The sequence below is a fragment of the Chiloscyllium plagiosum genome, chromosome 26 (assembly GCF_004010195.1).
Source record: "Chiloscyllium plagiosum isolate BGI_BamShark_2017 chromosome 26, ASM401019v2, whole genome shotgun sequence".
In the NCBI taxonomy this organism is placed as follows: Eukaryota; Metazoa; Chordata; class Chondrichthyes; order Orectolobiformes; family Hemiscylliidae; genus Chiloscyllium; species Chiloscyllium plagiosum.
Genome location: NC_057735.1, coordinates 43,603,245 through 43,624,790, shown reverse-complemented (window position 1 = coordinate 43,624,790; position 21,546 = coordinate 43,603,245). Strand labels below are relative to the sequence as shown.

The window sequence follows — 21,546 nt, the reverse complement described above, 5'->3', positions numbered from 1 at the left end:
GTATCTGCAAGTAGTTGTTGCGCTTTTTGGATGTAGTCTGCTTTGTCCAGGATGACCGTCATTCTGCCTTTGTCTGCTGGTAGTGTGATTATGTTCTTATCGTTTCTTAGTGATTTCAGTGCTTCCCTCTACTTGGTGTTGAGGTTATGTGTTTGTCTTTTTCTTGTTATCAGAGGTACGATACTTTGTCTCACTATTTGTTGTGTCTCTTCTGTCAGTCCATTGTTCCCGAGTATGCATTCTAGTGCTGCTAGGAAGTCTGCTGTCTTGGCGTCCCTGTGGTTGTAGTTGAGTCCCTAGGCCAGTATTGTTCTTTCCGTGTCTGTGAGCTGTCTGTGGGAGAGGTTTCTAACCCAGGTGTGTGTTGTGGTGTCCTCTCTGTTGTGTGTTAGTTTGGCCAGTTTTTCTTTTAGTGCCATTTCTTTGCGGTGTGCGGTCCTGTCTGTCCTATGGTGACGGCCTGTTCTATGGTCCGGGTCCATTCCTGATTAGTGATTTTTGAAATTATTGACTTTTGGCGTGCAATTTCTTGTCTGTATTTGTGAAGTCTGTTGTGAGCATCTGTGATCATTACCTGGATCATCCTGAATCCGTTCTGTCTGGCTGTGTCCCTGGCTTGTGGGTTGTTGACCGGTGGTCTGTATCTGACACATGGTGGAAGGATTCGATTCTTTCGGCATTCATGCAGGAACCGGAGTTGTTCGTAGGTGGCGCTTAGGCGGTTAGCGCAGGATTCCCATTTCCTGGCTTGTCTTAGCGTCTCTCGCCTGTAGGTCTGTGAGAAGATTTGTAGCTCGGGTGCTCGTTGTTGTGGTTCTGTTCGCCGAGCTGGGGATTTGTGTTGCAAATGTTTCGTCCATGGTCTAGGTGACATCTTCAGTGCTTGGGAGCCTCCTGTGAATTTGTGTTGCAGACGTTTTGTCCCCTGTCTAGGTGACACCCTCAGTGCTTGGGAACCTCCTGTGAAGCGCTGCAACCACAAGGGATGAATGCAGATTTCTCCAGCTTCCTCATTTCCCCTCCCCCCACCTTTTCTCAGTCCCAACCCTCAGACTCAGCACCGCCTTCTTGACCTGCAATCTTCTTCCCGACCTCTCCGCCCCCACCCTCTCTCCGGCCTATCACCCTCACCTTAACCTCCTTCTACCTATCGCATTCCCAACGCCCCTCCCCCAAGTCCCTCCTCCCTACCTTTTATCTTAGCCTGCTTGGCACACCCTCCTCATTCCTGAAGAAGGGCTTATGCCCGAAACGTCGATTCTCCTTCTCCTTTGATGCTGCCTGACCTGCTGTGCTTTTCCAGCAACACATTTTTAAGCTCTGATCCCCAGCATCTGCAGTCCTCACTTTCTCCTGGTAAAGGTAACTATCAGGTGCCTTCCAAACCATCTGATCCACCTGAAAACAACAAATGCTGGAAATCACAGGGCCAGACAGCGTCCATGGAGAGAGAGCAAACTAACATTTGGAGTTCAGGTGACTCTTCATCAGAGTATACCTGATCTAGCTGTCTCTGGATACACACACCAAAGTCTCGCTGATATTCAGTACTTTTCAGGGTCCCACTATTCATGCTGTAATCCCCTGTCTAGTTAGCCCTCCACTACTTCACGCTTCTCCATTTAAATTCTGTTTGCCACTGCTCTGCTTAACTGACCAGTCCACTGATATCCTCCTACAGTTAATGCTTATCCTCTTCAATACTTACAGTCCTACCAATTTCTGTCAGCTGAAACTTTTAGAATTTATCTTCTACACGTTATCCCAAATCACTAAGTTGCTTCACAAACAGTAAGGGCCCCAGCACCAGGCCCTGCACCATCTCACTGGAAACAGACTTCCAGTCACAGAAACATCCCCTTAGTGTCACCCTATGCTTCCTGCATCTCATCCAATCTTAGATCTATTGAGCCATTTTGCCTTGGATCCCGTGGATTCTTACTTTCTTGACCAGCCTGTCATGAGGGATTGTCTCAAAAGCCTTGCTAAAATCCAGGTACACCGTTTCAAATACATTAGCCTCACCAACACTCCAGTTTACCACCTCAAAAATTCAGTCTGATTTGTTATTCACAATGTTCCCTTGGCAAATGCATACTGAGTATCCCTGATTAACCTGTGTTTCTCCATGTGCAATAATACTCAGACCTTCAGAATTCTTACCAGTAACCTTCTCACCATATGGGATTAGATTGATTAGCCTGGAATATCCTGGTCTAGTCGATTTTTTTAAATAATGGGACAATGTTAGAAGTCCTCTGGCACCTCCCTACACCTCACTTCACATTAAATTCTATCTGCCCAGTTTTCCCCCACTCCCTTAATTATCTACATCACCTTGAAAATTTACTTTAATTAAAGCATGACTACCCTTTTATTTTTGTATCATCAGCAAATTTGGATGGATTACCCCTCTTCCAAGTCATTAATATGGATAGTAGATAATTGAGACCCGAAACTGACACTTGTGGCACTCCCTTTTCAACCTGGAAAAAGACCCATTAATCCTCACTCGGACTTCTGTATGTTGAATAATTCTCAATCTGTGCTAATACATAATAGAGTGATCTTGTGCAATCTTTTATGTAGCACCTTATGAAATTTCTTCTGGAATCCAAATATATCACATTCAGCAGTTCCCCTTTATCAACAGTTTGTTATATCCTCACAAAGCACAAATTTGTCAAATGTGATTTCCCTTTCACAAAACCATGTTGACACTGTTTAAGTTAACTGGCCTGTAGTTTCCTTTTTTTTCTGTCTCCCTCCCTTCTTGAATTGAGGTGTCATGTTAACAGCTCACCAATTTACTGGAGACCTCCCAGAATCAACTGTGTTCTGGAATATTCTGATCAACACCTCAATTATCTCCGCAGCCACTTCCTTTAAAACCTTCATTAGGTCTTGGTAACTTGTCTTCCTCTTTAGTCCGATTTTATTTGTCAAATGTTTTGTCTTTCATGATACAGACTGACAAAATGTTTCTTTCTATTAACATCTTATTTGTAGAGTCATTGGGTCATACAGCATGGAAACAGACCCTTCGTTCAAACTCATCCATGCCAACCATGTTCGCAAACTAAACTAGTCCCACCTGCCTGCACTTGAACCATATCTCTCTAAACCTTTCCTATTCACATAATTATCCAAATGTCTTTTAAATGTTGTAACTGTATCTGCATCCACAACTTCCTCTGGCAGTTCATTCCACATATAAACCAGTCCCTGTGTTTTTTAAAAAAATATGCCCCCACATGTTCCTTTTTTTTAAAAAAAGTCTTTGTTCTCTCGCCTTTTAAAAATATGCCTTCTAGTTCTGAACTCCCCCACCCTAGGTTCTGTTATCCTTGAGGTGTTTAGTGTTTTCAACCATGAAGACCAATGCAGAATATTGATTTAAATTATCTGTTGTTTTCCTGATCCACGTTATTCAATCCCCAATCGTATCCTCCCATGTTTTATGATCTTACTTTTCTAACTGTTAACCTCCTTACGTGAATATGATCCCAACATTTTAAATGTGACAAGCTCCAAGCCTTTTTGAATTGCATTCATTTTAGAATTCTTCAGCTTTCCAAGCGTATTCTTCATAATTGAAACTTCTATTTTAGGAATAGAAGTTATGTTCACAAACCCCTGGATTAATATTTGCAACAGGAAAGTGCATTTCAAGTGAATCAGTTTCTGAAAGAGAGCTCCAGTGAAATGAGCCATCTGACGATTTTTTGGGTGGTCTTTATATACATCTTCTGTGCATTTAATTTTTGTGTCCAATTCCCGGTGTCTGGATGCAATCTTCCAGTTTGCTAATATAAAATTACATTTTGTGTTTTTGGAAAGACTATACTTTCTTTAGCTCGGCTTTAAAGGAACAGTATTATCACCTCCTCTAGATAGTCATGTCCCTTCCTATCCAATGGCAATTTCTGTGGAAACTAGTGAGTTGTGCTAAGGCTGAGTACCAGAAATCCTATATAATTGCACAGGGATTTCTGGCTCTCAGTGTCAGCAACAACATACATTTATGTAGTACCTTTAGCATAGTGAATGTTCAAAGGTACTTCACAAAAGCTTAGTCACTCAACAATGGATAGCAGTACAGAAATTGGAGGCTTAGGGGCAGGTTTTAAGCAGGGTCTTAAAAGAGAAGTTTTAGGGGTGGAATACAAGGTCTAGAGTTGAGAGTGTGTTGCTGGAAAAGTACAGCAGGTAAAGCAGCATCATAGGGTCCAAGGCTTAGAGCCTAGGCAGGTGAAAGCACTGCTGCCAATGATAGGGTAAAGGCTGGAGAAGTGATCAGAACTAACCAGAGGAATGCAGAGAGCTGAGGGTTGAAGAGCTGGAGAAAACTTTTAAAAAATGGAAGATTGAGGCCATACAGGGATTTGAACTCAAGAATTTCTAATTGGAGGTGTTGACTGAAAGCAGGTGTAGGTCAGCAAACTCATCAGTAATAAGTGAATAGGACTTGGTGCGCATTAAGATGCCAGAAATGGACAGTTTATACTTAATATGTTGCCAAGTCCATAAGATTGGAATGATGGCATTTGGTAGCTTTATTCCACTCTCCGTAACTGACTCCAAAAATGTTTTATTCTGGATGCAGTATGTGGACATTAATTCTCAAATATACCTCATGACTCGAAGATCTTTTGTTTGTTTCTGGTCAGTCAGCAAGTGGTGCAGTTTTGTTCATTCCGCTCAAACATCTTCACTTAGAAATGTGAGCTGGTGTCTGCGTTCAGCTCTGCACTGCTTGAATCCCAGTTTCTGGAATAGACCATCTGATAGATCAACCTTTCTCTTCTCACACAGTGGCCACAGGACAAGTTGTCCTGCACTTGAACTTTCAGGTTTGCTCCCCTGTAAGTGTAGAGCAGCAGAACATTGTGAAAATTTTCAACAGGGAGTGTATTAGTGACATTTTTCGCACAGCTGCCATTATTGCATTTATCTTAGGGTTTCCCAGCCAGTGACAGCAAATGGGCACAATGCTGGCCCAAACTGGTCTCTCCCAACTCCGCTACTTAAAGGCAGCATGCGACTGTTAGTCTAAAATGGTGGAGAGAAGTGTAGATGGAGGCAAAAAATCAGCAAAAGAAACAGATGCTTAATGGGTGATTCAACTCCAGCGCAGATGCTGCAGATGTTCATGTTTTTAATCTCAGCTGATGAGATGAAATGGAATGAAACTTGCACGATGCTTCATGGGTGATTAAAAACAAACTATGATACTGAATCTCACAAGGGTTTATTATGTCAGATGGATCACAAGCTTTGTCAAAAAGGGAAGTTTTAAGGAGTGTCTTAGTGACGAGTGCAGTAGAGGCAGCAAGGTATACATGGAGGGAGCTTGAGGCTGAGGCAACTCAAAATAACTGTGAGGTGGTTAGCACTGCTGCCTCACGATGCTGTGACCCACGTTCGATTCCACCCTCATGCGACTGTCCGTGTGGAGTTTGCACATCCTCCCCGTGTCTGTGTGCATTTGCTCCCATACTTCAAGGATATGCAGGTTAGGTAGATTGGCCATGCTAAATTGCCTGTAGTGTCTAGGGATGTGTAGGTTAGGTAGATTAGCCATGGGAAAAGGTACAGTCAAAAGGATAGGGTTGGAGATGAGTGGGATGCTTTTCAGACGGTCAGTATAGATTTGATGGGCAGTACGGCCTGCCTTAGATTAGAGTGGTGCTGGAAAAGCACAGCAGGTCAGGCAGCATCTGAGGATCAGGAAAATCAACGTGTTGGGCAAAAGTCCTGCATCAGGAATGAAGGCAGGTAGCCTCCGGGGTGGAGAGATAAATGGGAGGGGGGTGGGGCTGGGGAGAAGATAGCAAAGAGTACAATAGGTGGATGGAAGTGGGGGTGAAGGTGATGGCTCAGAGTGGAGTGGATAGGTGAGAAGGAAGCTTGGCAAGTAGGACAGCTCATCAGGATGGTGCTGGGCTGGAAGGTTGGAACTGGGATGAGGTGGCTTCGGATGCTGCCTGACCTGCTGTGCTTTTCCAGCATCACTCTAATCTAGACTCTGATTTCCAGCATCTGCTGTCCTCACTTTTGTCTAGTATGACCTGCCTCCATACTTTAGGGATTCTAAAGCTGCCAATAATAGGCCAATTGTAATGAGAAATATACATGAGGCTAGAAATACGGTGGCTAAAAGTGGAGTGGAAAGGTCATGGAAACAAAGTATGAACATATTTTAATGAAGATATTACTTGACTGGGAGCCAATGTAGCTCGCGAGCACAGGGTGATAGAGAAAGGGACTTTCTGTGAGTTCTGGGGCAGGTAGCAGAGTGTTGGATGACCTGAAGTTCACAGAGAGTGGAATGCTGGGAGAGTAGCCAACAACGGCCTGAGGGGGGTCAACATACTAAAGAATGGAAGTAGAATGCTCTAGACTGAGTTACATGCTCCTGTAATCAACAGAGCAGACCAAAGCTTCTCAGTTGCTTCCAGTGAATGGTGGTGCACCAATAAACAACTAAAGAGAAGGGGAAGGTGGTTCCTTAAACATTTCCATCCTTGATGGGAGGCCAAAGCTCAGAGGTACCTAAGACAGGGTTAAAATATTCGTAAACATTTTCAGCCAGAACTATTGAGTGGATGGTTTACCCTCTCTTCATTTTTCACCAATGTGAAAAATTGCTCAGCATGTTCCTGTCTCCCTAAAACGAAATAAATCCAACCATCCTAATGGTCTACTCTCAATCATCAGTAAAGAGATGAAAGGATTGTTAACAGTAATATCAAATAGCACTTACCTAGCTCCTTGACAGTCAGTTGATTTCCACCAGGACCACTCAGCTCCTGATCTGATTTTATGGACCTGACTAAACCTCTCAAAATATATCAAGGAGAGAGACTGGATCCTGACTTTTATCATATTTAAAGGCAAGTGTGACGTACTGCATTCCAGATGTGATTCAATTGATCAAATTGCTAGGCTTTAATCAAAATAGACCTTTTTATTTTTACATCACAGTTAAAACACAAAACTTTAACTCTATTGAAATATTTAACATAATAACTACTAATCATCAACTATTACAAACCCAGTCTGGGTTCCGCCAGGGTCCCTCAGCTCCTGACCTCATTACAGCCTTGGTTCCATGGACAAAAGACCTGAATTCCAGAGGGGAGGTGGGAGTGTCAGCCCTTGACATCAAGGCCGTATTCGACCAGGTGTGGCATCAAGGAGTCCTAGCAAAACTGAAATCAATGGATATCGGGGGCAAACTCTCTGGTGATTGGATTCATACCTGACACATAGGAAGATGGTTGTTGTTGTTGGAGGGTCAGTTATCTCAGCTCCAGGACATCTCTGCAGGAGTTTCTCAGGGTAGTGTTCTAGGCCCAACCATCTTCAGCTGCTTCATCAATGACCTTCCCTATAGCATAAGATCAGAAGTGGGATGTTCGCCAATGATTGGACAATGTTCAGCACCATTTAGACACTAAAGCAGTCCATGTTCAAATGCAACAAGATCATTCTAAGAAAGGGCCACTGGAACCAAAATGTTAACTCCGATTTCTCTTCACACCCGCTGAGCTTTTCCAGCAATTTCTGTTTTTGTTTACAATCTGGACAATATCTAGCCCTGGGCTGACAAGTAACATTCGTGCCACACAAATGCCAGGCTATGACCATCACAAATATGAGACAATCTAACCACAGCATCTTGACATTTATTTTTTTTTTCTCTTTTTTTTTCTAAAATTTAACCCCCACACTACCACCTAAGTGCGGTAGTGCTTATTTTATCCCCAGCACCCATGGTGTGTGTGCGCAGGTGTGAGACACAGTGAAAGACACAAAGTGCACGAATCTTTATTCAATTTCCACCACCAGGAAGATAGGAAAACACCCGGGTGGCCAGTGACAAACACTGCCCTTCACATCAAAGGGCAGTGCTGTGTGATCAAAAACAGTGAGGGGGAGGTTCGGGACTAAATCAAAATAGAGTTGGAGGGAGAAATTATGCACTCCACTCCCTGCCCTCTTGACATTTAATGGTGTTACCATCAGTCAATCCCCCACTATCAACAACCTGGGAGTTATCATTGACGAGAAACTCAAGTGTATTCATGACAAAAACACAATGGTTACAAGTGCAGATCAGAGGCTAGGAATACTGTGGCGACTGAGTCACCTCCTGGCTCCCCAAAGCCTGTCCACCATCTACAAGGCACAACTCAGGGATGTGATGGACTACTCCCCACTTGCCTGGATGAGTACAGCCTCAGCAACACTCAAGAAGCTTGACATCATCCAAGACAAAGCAGCCTGCTTGATTGGCACTATATCCATGAGCATCCACTCCCTCGTCCACCAACACTCAGTAGCAGCAGTGTGTGTACTATCGACAAGATGCACTGCAGAAATTCACCAAAGATCCTCAGATCCAAACCCACAACCACTTCCACCTGAAAGGACAAGGGCAGAAGATACATGGAAACACTACCCACCTTCAAGTTCCCCTCCAAGCCACTCACCATCCCGATCTAGAAATATATCTCCATTCCTTTACTGTCACTGTGTCAAAATCCTGGAATTCCTTCCCTAAGAGCATTGTAGGTCAGCCTACAGCAAGTGGACTGCAGCAGTTCAAGAAGGCAGCTCACTGTCAACTTCTCAAGAGCAACTAGGGATGGGTAATAAATGCTGGCCCAGCCAGCAACACCCACAAATTCCACAAATGAATATTTTTTTAAAAAATGCAGCTTCCCATAAACGCACCCTTGGAAAAGGCAAATTCAGCAAAACAGATTTTCTCACGTGCTGTCTCCAATCCTGGAGAAAGGAACACTGAAAGAAACAATCTAGCAGCAGATAGCGAACTCAGCCATTTTAGCTGCAGGACAGAGAACTGTTCTCTATCAATTTCAGACCCCAACTTTAACTTCAACTGAAAGCAAACCTAAAAGCCTGGGTGTGTGTGAGCCTGATTCCACCCACTCATGCTTCTTCTGTCTAATTTTAAAAAAAGAACACTCTCAGAGCTTGTTTACCCACTGTTTCTGATGAAGACATTCTGTCACCAATGGCAACACCTGTCTGGAAGAGAAACAGCACAGAACACATTCCTATGATAGGAACAGTACTGTCACACTCATTGCAGCTTCAGACCAAACATCAGCAAAAGAGCTACATACCAGAGATGAGGTGAGAGGGATTGATCTTGATATCAAGAGATTGTCTAACTGTGATGTCTAGGAGACCTAGCAAAATTAAAATGGATAGGAGTAATGGGGGAAACTCTCCATGAGCTGGAGTGAAACCTAGCACTTTTGTTGAAGTTATTGAAGCCAACTACTCCATCTGATGGTGCTACATCAATGATCTTCCCTCCACCTAATGGTTAAGAATGGCGAGGACTGCCTGGAGGCAGAGTCAGGAGCAGAGGACCAGATCGTACCCGGATTTCGTAACCTCAAACTCTGACATCACAGTCCTGGAACACTCTCTTACGACTGACACTGTGAAAACATCTACATCTGAAACACTGCAGTGGTTCAAGAAAGTAGCTCACTTCAGATCAGATGGGCAGTAATGGTTGGCAATTGGAATCACTGGGCCACATCTACATTAACTGTTAATCCACTTCCATTATGTATAATCAGATCCATGCCCCAGCGTAAAAGAAATGTCCAAATCTCGTTTTGAATACAGTAAATCAGCAGAAATGCCATGGTGTTTCTAAAAAAAATCCTCGCTTCAATTTCTGGCAAATGAAGAACCTGATTAATATCCAGTGCAATCCTGTTCTTGGGTGTAGTTTACACGTACGTTGTACTCTGGCCAAACGATTAGATTGGCAAAACCTACCTGTAGGTAAGCAACTCAGCCACTGAATCATCTTAGACTATTATCAGGTTGTCTCCCTATCTACATTACTCTAAAGTAAATAGGCCCAGCTCTTTACACTTAACTGAGAAACTGAGGTAGTTTGGACCAACACTTTCTGTTAACATTCTTAGAAGGCTCACTATAAATTGACTATTCCTTGTGAAATTGTTTGGATTGAGACTTTGACCAATATTAGAAGGATTCAGTTCAGTTTCAGTGTCAGTTTCTCCTCATATACGACTCTTTAGGGCCAAGTATATATCAAGTGTGTATCAGTTTCTCTCATCAGTTGTAACTGCACTCTATCTCTGAGCCAGATTGTTAGGGGGGTTTGAGCTCCAACTCTAACAATCCAAGGTGATGTTCCCAAGCAGTGTTGAGGAAATGCTGCACTATTTACGACATCATCTTTCAGATGAGAGATTAATCACATCCTCAGTCAAATTTTGCAAAAGTGTTCAGAAGAACTGAGACATTCTCCCGGAGTCCTGTCTAACATTTGTCCCTCAACACACATCAATAAAACACTTAGCTGGTCATCATCCCATTGCTTTGCTGTGTGTGCATATTGACTGTCACGTTTACATGACAACAGTGAACTGTTCAAGAGTACTTCATTGAGGGCTATAATGCACTCTGGTAAGTCCTGACCATCATGAGTCCTTTAGAAAAGTAAGTCTTCCTTTCTTTCCTTAGGTTTGAGCAGCAATCACGATCATCTTGGATGTTCTGTTTCCTCGATAGCTACCAGAAGATACTTACCTCTGTTGTGTTGACCCTCATTGTCGCATTTCTACTGCAGCCAACATCCTTCTGGTTCTGGCCGTGAGACATTGTCTGAATGGAACCTCACAGTGAAGCTGTCAACAAGCCCAGCCCCATCCAATCATTTTGAGAAGTCGCCGGGAAGGTTCCACCTAAAAGAAACGACAAAAACGTTTGATTTGCAGATTCAGAAATTCACAGCATCTAAAGAATTCCTTGGTCCATCAGAGTCAGGCATGCATTAAAATTCAAAATGAAACCAGGTTTTGTTTGCCTTTGGGCGAGGGAAAAGTTTGAGATCTGAAAGTAGAGGTATGGTACTGCTAGAATTACGGAACACTTTCCAACTGAGGGCATTTAATATTAGCATTGAACACAATCACATCTAATATGTCAGGGTTAGAGCTTTCTCTACACTGACTCAACAATGTGCTTCCTCCCAATATCTCAAGGAGAACACCTCTATTGTACTTGTTGTTACAGACTTCCAAATCAGGCAAACAGTGGGCTTTCTTAATTACACTGCCAGTTCAGTTTTTTTTATTTGCTCATGGGATATGGATTTTGCTATCCCTTGTTTCCTCTTGAGAAGGTGTTAGTGAGTTGCGTTCTTGAACTGCTGCAGACCATGTGATGTAGGTTGACCCACAATGCCCTAAGGGAGAGAATTCCAGGATTTGGACCCAGCAATACCGAAGGAGTGGCGATATATTTCCAAGTCAGGATGATGAGTGGCTTGGAGGGGAACTTGCAGGGGGTGGTGTCCCCATGTATCTGTATGTCCAAGCTCACTGAAATTAGAATTGTAACTCTCCAAATTCATAGAACCTATCAACACAGAAGAAGGCTGTTCAGCCCATCAATCCTATGAAAGCCCCTTTGAAAAACAACTTCCACAATTTCTGTTTCTTTTTCCATTATTCTGTAAATGTTGCACCATCGCATTTCTGTTCAAATTCCTGAGAACAAGGATGGGGAATTTTAAATCAAGACTTTGCTTGTACGTAAGGGCATAAGCAACAGAGGTTAAATGGTTTTGGGTTTATAGACGTTAGAATGGGGAGACTAGCTAGAGGTCTGTTGGAATAATTGAGCCTCGAGTGACAAAGTCCCAAATGAGGACTACAGCAGATGATGAGGCATAGAAGTATGGTGATGTTACAGAATTGGAAGTAGACAGCTTTAGTGATGGTTCAAATGTGAGTTTCTTTTTTTGAGGAGAACATTTCAGATTCTGACAATTGTCTGAATGAAAACAATTTGCCTCGTCTCTCCTCTTAAACTTTAGTCAATCATTTTGGATCCACGATATTTAGTTTTTGACCCACGTGCTAAGAGAAAACATATTTCTTCTGTGTCTGTTTTATCAAAACCTCGTTTATCTTGAGAACCTGTAGTGGGTAACCTCTTAACCTTCTCTATTATAACGAGAACAGTCCTAACTTTTCATAACTGAAGGCCTTCATCCCAGGTGACACCCTGATACATCTCACTCGCACCCATTGTACGGCCTAAATTAACATATCACCTTACAAAAGGATAGATCATTGGGATCATATCTTGCACATATTGAGACTAATAAAGCCCTCCAAAAATATCCATGATGAACAGTTTCACACAATGGCATGTAACTCGCAAATTTAATTACAATACAGAAAATTATGAGGAATTGTAGTTTGAGGAGAAAGTGAGGACTGCAGATGCTGGAGATCAGAGCTGAAAATGTGTTGCTGGAAAAGCGTAGCAGGTCAGGCAGCATCCAGGGAGCAGGAGAATCGACGTTTCGGGTATGAGCCCTTCTTCAGGAATTGTAGTTTGCCAGGAAACGTAAAGAGGCTACATTCATCTTAAAAAGGAGAAGTAGGAAGAAAATAAAGGAGAATAGGAATCTGGATTACTCATTCACAAATTACTAAAAGTGATGACACAGGTTAATAAGAGCTTTTAAAAGGAACATATTAAAAACATAGAATTGTAAAATAAGGCAATTATGTTCACCTTATATTAAATTTTGATTAAATCACACTTGGAATACTGTGAATAATTTTGGACTCCATTTTATTTAAATTAGCCAAGGAGAGGGACAAGGAGATATTTGGAATATAATACTAAATCTAAATTCAGGAGGGTGTGTTGTAAGGAGGGATCTGACCTTGATCAGTTGGAGTCAAAGGTCAGCAGGCAAAAACAACATGAAGTCATGGTTACCCTTTAAAGACGGTGGCGTCTAAGTGGAGATAACGAAATCCGGCTCTCCCTGGATGGTTTGCAAAGGAATTAAGAAGTGGAATGAGGCAGAAGTGGGCAAATGTCATCTTTGTAAAGGGACATTGTGGCTGAGTGGTTAGCACTGTTACCTCACAGCACCAGAGTCCAAATCCAATTCCACCCTTGCGTGACTGTCTGTGTGGAGTCCACCACTGTCTGCATGGACTTCTAACTGTTCTATTTACTCCCATAGTCCAAAGAAATATAAATTAGGTAGACTGGCCATGCCAAATTGCCCATTGTGTCCAGAGATGTGCAGGCTAGGTAGATTAGCCATGGGAAATGTGGGGTTATGGAGATAGAATGGGGTGCTTGTTCTGGGTGGGATGCTCTGCAGACTCAATGGGCCAAACAGTCTCTTAGGGACTCGATGATTCAAATAATAAGAGAGATCAAGTTGAACAGAGAAAGGAAATAAGAGAGACAGAGACAACAGGAGAATAATTTGATAGCAAGCATAAAATAGGTCTTCTCTAATATTGTTGAAAAGGTATTAAACTTGCAAATTTTGAGCCAAATTCATTTGACTGTACTCATACAAGTGACACAGAGAAACAGCATGCAAAGACAATAAGCAACATGAAAGGCAAATGGCATGCTCAGCTTTATTGTGAGGGATTGGTTCAAATGAATAAAGAAGTCTTGCTACAATTCTATCAGGCTTTGAGAGACCATGCCTGGAATATTGTGGGCATTGTTCTGACCTCCATATTTAGGGATGAATCTATGTACATTGGAGGCAGTATTATGAAAATTGCCCCATTAAACACATAGGTGGTGTATGTATTTTATGACAGGCCAAATAGACTTTTAGAAATGCTATTACATCGCCAATGAAATAAAAGCTGAATTGTTCTGACTGGCACCAAGAGATCTCGTTATCTTACTGTTACTGAGACAGTCTCTGAGACTTCAAGTGGAAATATTCATCGAGATCTGAGTTCACTGAATATTCACTAGCTGGGAGGCTGTAGTTCTTACTATTTATTAATGGTCTTGACAGGGTCAGAAAGAGGTCACTGTCTAGTCTGCCTCAAAACTAACTCCAGCAGAAATCCAGAATAACATGCTGATTGGGATAAAGTAGTTAATGGATTCTCTTGCCACTTTGACAGATGAGTATTCACTAATAAAAATTAGTTACAGTGTAAATTGATGCTATCCTGTGCAATGGTAAGCCAAAGTCTGAATTTGCATAACCAATTGTAAGTACTGCGCACGAAGTCAATGTTGCAGTTTAGGTTTTAGCTTTGTGCTATGCTCAGTTGTCCCAAAGTCACCGAGCTTTGTTCTTCTCAAATGTCAGAACTCCCTCAATAAGAGAGACTTCCCCAAAGCTAATTGGCCTGTCCAAAGCTAATTTTTTCTCCTGTTATAGAGGTCTACAGCACAAGGCCCTTTGGCCCATCACATGCCTGCTGGTCAAAAACGACCACCTGAGTATTCTAATCCCATTTTCAAGCACTTGGCCTATAGTCTTGATTGCCTTGGCATCACAAGTACACATCTAACTACTTCTTAAATGTTATGAAGGTTTCTGCCTCTGCCACTCTTACAGGCAGGGAGTTCCACATACCCAGCACCATCTGGGTGAAACAATTTTTCCCGACATCCCCTCTAAGCCTCTGCATCCTCAGGAGGCTAAAGTAATTTGGTATTTTTGTTAAGATTCTTACCAATTTTTATAGATGTACCACAGAAGGCATTGTATCCGGATGCATCACAGCTTGGTATGACAACTGCTCTGCTCAGAACTGTAATAGACTACAGAGAGTTGTGAACACAGCCTGGTCCATCACACAAACCATTAACTCCATCTACACTTCCAGCTGTCTCCTAACATCTTCAAAGACATCTCCCATCCCAGTTATAATCTCTTCCAACCTCTTCTGCCAGGCAGAAGATACAAAATCTTAAACACACAGAACAACAGATTCAAGAACAGCTTTCTTCCCCACTGTTATTAGACTTCTGAATGAATCTCTCAAATTTCAAATTTAATGTTGATCTCACTCTTTGTGCACCTTCTCTGAAGTCATAATGTTGTATTCCTCGCCTTGTACCATCACCTTAGTGCACTTTGGTATGATTTGCCTGCGCTGCACACAAAACAAAACTTTTCATTGTATCTATGTACATGTGACAATAATAAATCAAATCAAAATAAAAACCTTCTGCTCCATATGTTAAATCCATGCCCCCTGATCATTCATCTCTCCATCAAGGGGGATAATTTCTTCCTTTCCACCCTGTCTATGTCCCTAATAATTTCACAGGTCTTAATCAGGTCCCCTCTCAATTTCTTGTCAGGAAAACAATCTCAGTCTGTCCAATCTCTCTTCATCACGGAAACTTTGCAGCCCAGGCAACATCCTGGTAAATCTCCTCTGCACCTTCTCCAGTGCAATTATATCCCTCCTACAATGTGGATTCCAGAACTGCACATTACACTCTAACATTTTATAGAATTCCAGCAAACCCTCACTGCTCTTAAACTCTATACTTCGAATAATAAAGGGATGTATAGTGTATGATTTTTTAACCACTTTGTCCAACAGCTCCAATACCTTAAGTGACCGGTGTACATGCACATGAATGTCCTTCCCTCCTTGATGCTTCTCAAGGTCCTACTGTTCATTATATATTTGGGATCCTGTTTGCAAGCTCTGAGATTGGCTTTCATATTGTTGTTATGTTGAGTTTTGGGCTGTCCTATGATGTGGGTTCCCATGCTCAGCTGGCTGTGGAGTACTGAACTTGGTAAATATTTATAAACCATTTACAACGCAGGAATAGGACATTTAACTCATCATGTGTTTATCTTCCACACAAATTTTCCCACATTCCTCTTTGACTCTCTATCAACATATCCTAACCGTATGGGTAGAGGTGAGTTGAAAGAGAAGCATCAATTGTAGGTAGACAACTGCATATTTAAGGATCCAAGCTGAAGTCCAATCGGGGCACACATTATATTTTGTCCCTACCCTAAAACTGTTCTCCCTCTATCTCTTGCCCCTCCCCCAACCAATCAATGCTCTCCTCTGAATTACAGTTCCCTGGTGACTAGCCTGTATTTGTTTTTGGTGAGCTTCCTTCAAGTATGAGCCCAGTCAGTGTGTATCAACACACTTTGGCCAGAAGGAACACCACAGATATGTCCCCCTTCTCATTGAAGAATTTAGGGTCATGCAGGTCAATCTCAACAAAGGAAAGGATATCTGTAGCAAATGGAGTTGAAAGTGCTTACAATCCATTGGAGCATGGGGTTATATCTTGCTCCCCCAGTTTTGAGCGGATCTCTAAGTGCAGACTCAGCACTTCATAGAAACATAGGGTTTTACAGTACAGAAGTAGGCCATTTGACCCATCGTGTCTTCACTGGCAAATCTCATTCTCTAACCCTATCACTTCTGACTCGCTTGGTAATCTATGCACACTTTCTGAGGAACATCACTGACAGACTTAAACCTTTTATTAAGCAGTAGATATTAGATATTATTAATATTAGTATAAATTTAATATTAGATACCAGATATTAGGAAATGGAGATAACTAAGAAAAGTTAAGGAATCTAAGTGGAAAGAAATTGTGTAACCTAGAAATAGTACAGTACACTTAAGGACAATCAATCACATTAAAGTGTCTGAGAACGGAATATGATTTGAGTTTATATTAACAGCCAACAGCATCATTTCCAGGCTTACATGCCAATGCTAGAAAAGCTTTCCATTTAGGATCAGCCTCAACATGGGAGTGAACTATTTCCCAGCTAAGTATTGTTTATATCAGGTGGTCTTAAATAACTCTCAGCTTTCCAAATCCAGAGGAACATTAGTGTGACTCTGTATTCAATTTCTGGCAATTGAATCACACTGCAATAAGTGAACGTGGATGAACCTCAATCCACTGACTGTGTGCGAGAGCTCTAGAGAAGAGTGCAGGAGGACATGCCAGGAGCAGCACCAGGCATAACTAAAAGTGTGTGTGTGTGCACCATGCAGGTTGTGTTAACATTGGTCAAGAAGGACATCAGCTTTCTTGTGATGCCCCCTCCACTCCCCTGATTGATCAGCTCACTGCCACTACCGTCCACTCTGAAACATGAAGAATGGTTCCCGGTTGAACCTTGAGAGGCTGTACTGGGTCCCAAATAGAAATCACTGCCATGGGAAAGCAGTAGGGAAATTTGGAGAGAAGAGCATCATGGATTCTGGATCTAAGCAACCGGAAGTGATGACTGAGATCATAGAATCGCTACTGTGTGGAACAGGCCATTTGGCCCATTCAGTGTACACTGACCCTCAAAAAAGCATCCCATCCCTGTACTTCCCATGTCTAATCCACCTGGCATCCCATCTGAGGGAGTAAACCAGAGAAAACCCACACGGGCGCAGGGAGAACATGCAAACTCCACATAGGCAGTCACCCAAGGGTGAATTTGAACCCAGGTCCCTGGCATTTGTGAGATAGCAATACTAATCGCTGAGCTACTGTGCCACACCACTTGATCAATGAAATAGTAGGTGGCTAAGTTTGCAGCCATTAAAACAGTAGCAGGTGTGTGGATCCTGAAGGTCAGGGAAACTGACCTGAGGAATTTTATTAGATCTTTGATTACCCTTTCAAAGCCTGAGGGCGAGACAAAAATGAGTTTGTTGTTATTGTGAGCGACGATAGACTGAGAATGACTTGTTTGCCATTTACTATCAGTTTTCACCAGTGTTTAACAGTCTGCAATGTTAAACCATGAGCGCCACCTACTGATGCTCTAAACACAAAACAACAAAAGATTTCCGGTCCACATTGGTCCTGATATTTACTGGTAGAGAGCAGAATAATTCGCCAGAGATCCTGTGGCACTTATTGATAGAGTCTAATTTTAGCTCATTTTCTTAGTGTTTTTCCAATGGAAAGTGATGGCATAATGGTATTGGTACTAGACTTGTAAATCCAGAGATTCAGGTAATGTTCTGGGGACCTGTGTTTGAATCCTGCCATAGTAGATGATACATCAACTGCTCGAAAGCCTTAAAGGGACAGACCAGCTGATGTTGACCAAGGAACTTGAAATGACAATGGTAAGCCATACTTACCGTACAAATTCCTACTTATTAACATCTGGAGATGAGGGCTAACATTAGGAGAAAATGCCTGACAGCCGAGTCAAGCAATGGCAGCTCCAACCACTCAAGAAATTTAAGACATATTCAAGTCCATTTGATTGGCATAAATGTCCATTCTTCCTACCACCATTGCTCTGTAGCAGCAGTGTATACCATCTACAAATGCACTATAGAAATTCACTAAAACTCCTCAGACAGCACCTTCCAAACCCATGACCACTTCCATTTGGGAGGATGAGGGCAGCACCACCACTTGCAAGTTCCCCACCAAATCACTCACTATCCTGACTTGGAAATATATCGCTGTTCCTTCACAGTCACTGAGTCAAAATCCTGGAGCTCCCTCCCTAATGGTTTGACAAATGGATTGCAGCAGTTTCAAAGGCAGCTCACCACCATCTTCTCAAGGACAACTAGAGATGGGCAATGAATGCTGACCCAGCCAGTGATGCCCACATCCTGTCTACAGATAAAATAATTCTATAGTGGGGCAGAGTGGGAAATTGCCAGTGACGGTAAGAGTGGGGTGGGGAAGAGTGGGATATGCCAATGGTTACAGTGTAAATGCATGTGAAACAGTCAATGAGGTGAAGAGAGATGGTGAGTTTCCAGGGTATTAAGGTGGGGAGGTACATTCTCAGCACCATGCAGGTGTGATTCTGGGTGGCAGGAGGGTGAATTCATTTAGGTTTGAGCATAATGGCATGTTCTATGATTTTTTTAACAGACGCCTCTGTTCTTCTGCCTAACTTGTGACACAGAAGAATGATTCATGATTGTTTCTGTTCTTGCTACTAAAGCTGACGTGAGGAATTCAAGTCTTGACACATTCCGGCCTCCTCCCCCTGCCTCAACATGCCCTCTGCCCCACCCTTGGATCTTCAGAAAGTGAGGGCCCCTTTCTGTCTCTGAACAGATAAATTAGTGATAAGGCAAACAATGTAAAACATCTGTAATCCTTCAAATCAGATAGCATAGATTATTACTGTGTATATACAAGAGTGGCATTCCAATTTACCAGGGCTGTCCCTGAGCTTCTGAAATTAAGATTTAATTTTCTTGATACTACTACAAGCAACGAGGGCAGAAAATAGTTGTTGTTTTTCATTTTCTTTGAATAATTTTTTTATTATTTGGAAGAATATTAGACATGAAGAAGAAATATTATTAGAAAGAAATGCAGGAAGCATTTCTAATGCAGTGATGTAGTGGTAGTGTCACTGGATTAGTAATCCAGCGCCCATGGTTAATGTTGGGGGGATCTGGCTACAAACCCCACCAGAATGATGGTGAAGTTTGAATTTAATAATAAGCTGGTCTAATGGTAACCATGTAACTACCGTCCATTGATAGTTTTAAAAAGTCACTAATGCTCTTATAGAGTCAAAGAGTCATACAGCATGGAAACAGATTCTTCTGTCCAATCAGTCTGTGCCGAAAATAATCCCAAATCTGAACTATAATCACACCTGTTCCTGACCCATATCCATCCCATTTTCTATTCATGTACTTATTGAAGTGTCTTTTAAACATTGTAACTGTGCCAGCAGTCACCACTTCCTCAGGAAGTTTGTTCCACACGCAAACCATCCTTTGTGTAAACAAATTGCTCTTCATGTCTTTTTTAAATTCTTCTCCTCTCACCTTAAATATGTGCTCCCTAGCCTTGAAGTCACTGAACCTTGGGAAAAGACACCTACTATTAACCCCATCTATGCCCCTCCTGATTTTATAAATGTCGATAAGGTCACTTCTCAATTTCCTACGCTCCAGTAACAAAATGTCTTGACCGATCCAGCATCTCCTTAAAACTCAAAACTTTCCGAACACGAGAACTTCCAGGCAGATCTCTTCTGAACCCTCTCCAGCTTAATGTCCTTCCAATAACTGGGCGACCAGAACTGGAAACAATACTCCAGAAGAGGCCTCACCAATGTCCTGTACAACCTCAACATATTGTCCCAACTCTGATAAGGAGCTTTGCCATCTTTACCTGGTCTGGCCTACATTGAATTGAGTTGAATTGAATTTATTGTCACGTGTACCGAGGCACAGTGAAAAGCTTTGTCTTGTGAGTAATATAGGCAGATCACAGAGTTAGCAGACCCACACTACTGCTCTGTGCAATTGCCCCAGCAATTAGGGATGGGCAATAAATGCTAGCTTCGCTGGTAATGCTCATGTCCTACGAATGAAAAAAAACCTCCAAGTTTCCCTTCAAGCCACACACCACCCTGACTTAGAAATATATTGATGCTCCTTTCACTGTCACTAGGTCAAAATTCTGAAACCTTCTTGTGAACAGCAGTGTCAGGGTGCCTACAACAAACAGACCTCAGTGGTTCAAGAATGTGGCTCAAACCTCTCCAGGCTCATTAGAGATTATCTTTGTCAGCGATGCCCACATCTCTAATAAGAATAAAATGCTTTAATTCTAATAAGATGCATTGTGGTGCTTCATTGGAACAAAATGTGATATTAAGCCACATGAAAAGGATAGGTGATTAATAGCTTGCTTTAAGAGGAAGCTTTAAGGAATATCTTAAAAGAGGAAAGAAACATTGAGATTCAGAGACTGCATCCTTAAACCAAGGACTGCGTTTGCTGAAGGTACAGTTGTTGGTGGTAGGGTGATAGAAATTGAGAATGTTTAAGAGGCAAGAAATCTAGGGGTTCCGTGAGCCTGGAATGTTGTAGGGCTGGAAAATGTTAAACTGGAGAGATTTTAACATAAGGATGAGAATTTTATATTCATTGCCTTGGTGAATCTGGATCCAACGGGAGTCAATGTGCACTGGACTTAGAGAGGACAAAGTTTTGAATAAGTTGAATTTAACAGAGGATGTTGGTGGGACTCTGACCACCAGGGTAATAGAAAAGCATAGTTTCAGATAAAACCTGATCCAGATGTAAATGCGATGGCAGGAAATACAGGCTCTGAGAATATGTTGCAAGATTGCCTGTGGAAAGCAACAAACATCTCTTGCTCAATCACATGATGCAATGGAATTAAGCAAGAAGGTCATCATTTACAGATGTCAAGTGAGTCAGTGGGACTAACAAGCTTACTCATATGAATTGTATTATAATTAATTATCCCACTGTGGATTGACTCAAGATCAATCCTGACACAGCACTTCTTCACTGACAAATTTCAAATGGACTGTTGCAAAGTTATTCTAAATAGCTATCAACATGTTCGGCAATATATATTAACTGTACATCAGGTCATATTTGTAGGTCTGACGGCAGCACCAAGCTTCTTGGTAATTATGATGTCCATTTTATTTCTGTAACAAAAAGCCAGGGGTGTAATTGACATTCACATTTTAAAGCTGAAAATGTGTTGCTGGAAAAGCGCAGCAGGTCAGGCAGCATCCAGGGAACAGGAGAATCGACGTTTCGGGCATAAACCCTTCTTCAGGAATGAGGAAAGTTCGTCCAGCAGGCTAAGATAAAAGGTAGGGAGAAGGGACTTGGGGGAGGGGCGTTGGAAATGCGATAGGTGGAAGGAGGTCAAGGTGAGGGTGATAGA

At 42.2% G+C, this 21,546-nt stretch overlaps 1 protein-coding gene across 1 annotated transcript in view; it reads left to right on the top strand.

Annotated features, from left to right (window-relative positions):
• The window catches only part of LOC122563300 (inositol 1,4,5-triphosphate receptor associated 1-like), an 89,821-nt gene extending 76,693 nt beyond the window's left edge, over nt 1–13,128 (top strand). Inside the window, exon 17 of the mRNA XM_043717004.1 lies at nt 10,549–13,128. Coding sequence (XP_043572939.1) covers nt 10,549–10,681 — 133 coding nt within the window. The 3' untranslated portion in view covers nt 10,682–13,128. The remainder of the gene's footprint in view (nt 1–10,548) is intronic.
• The last annotated feature ends 8,418 nt before the right edge of the window (nt 13,129–21,546 follow it).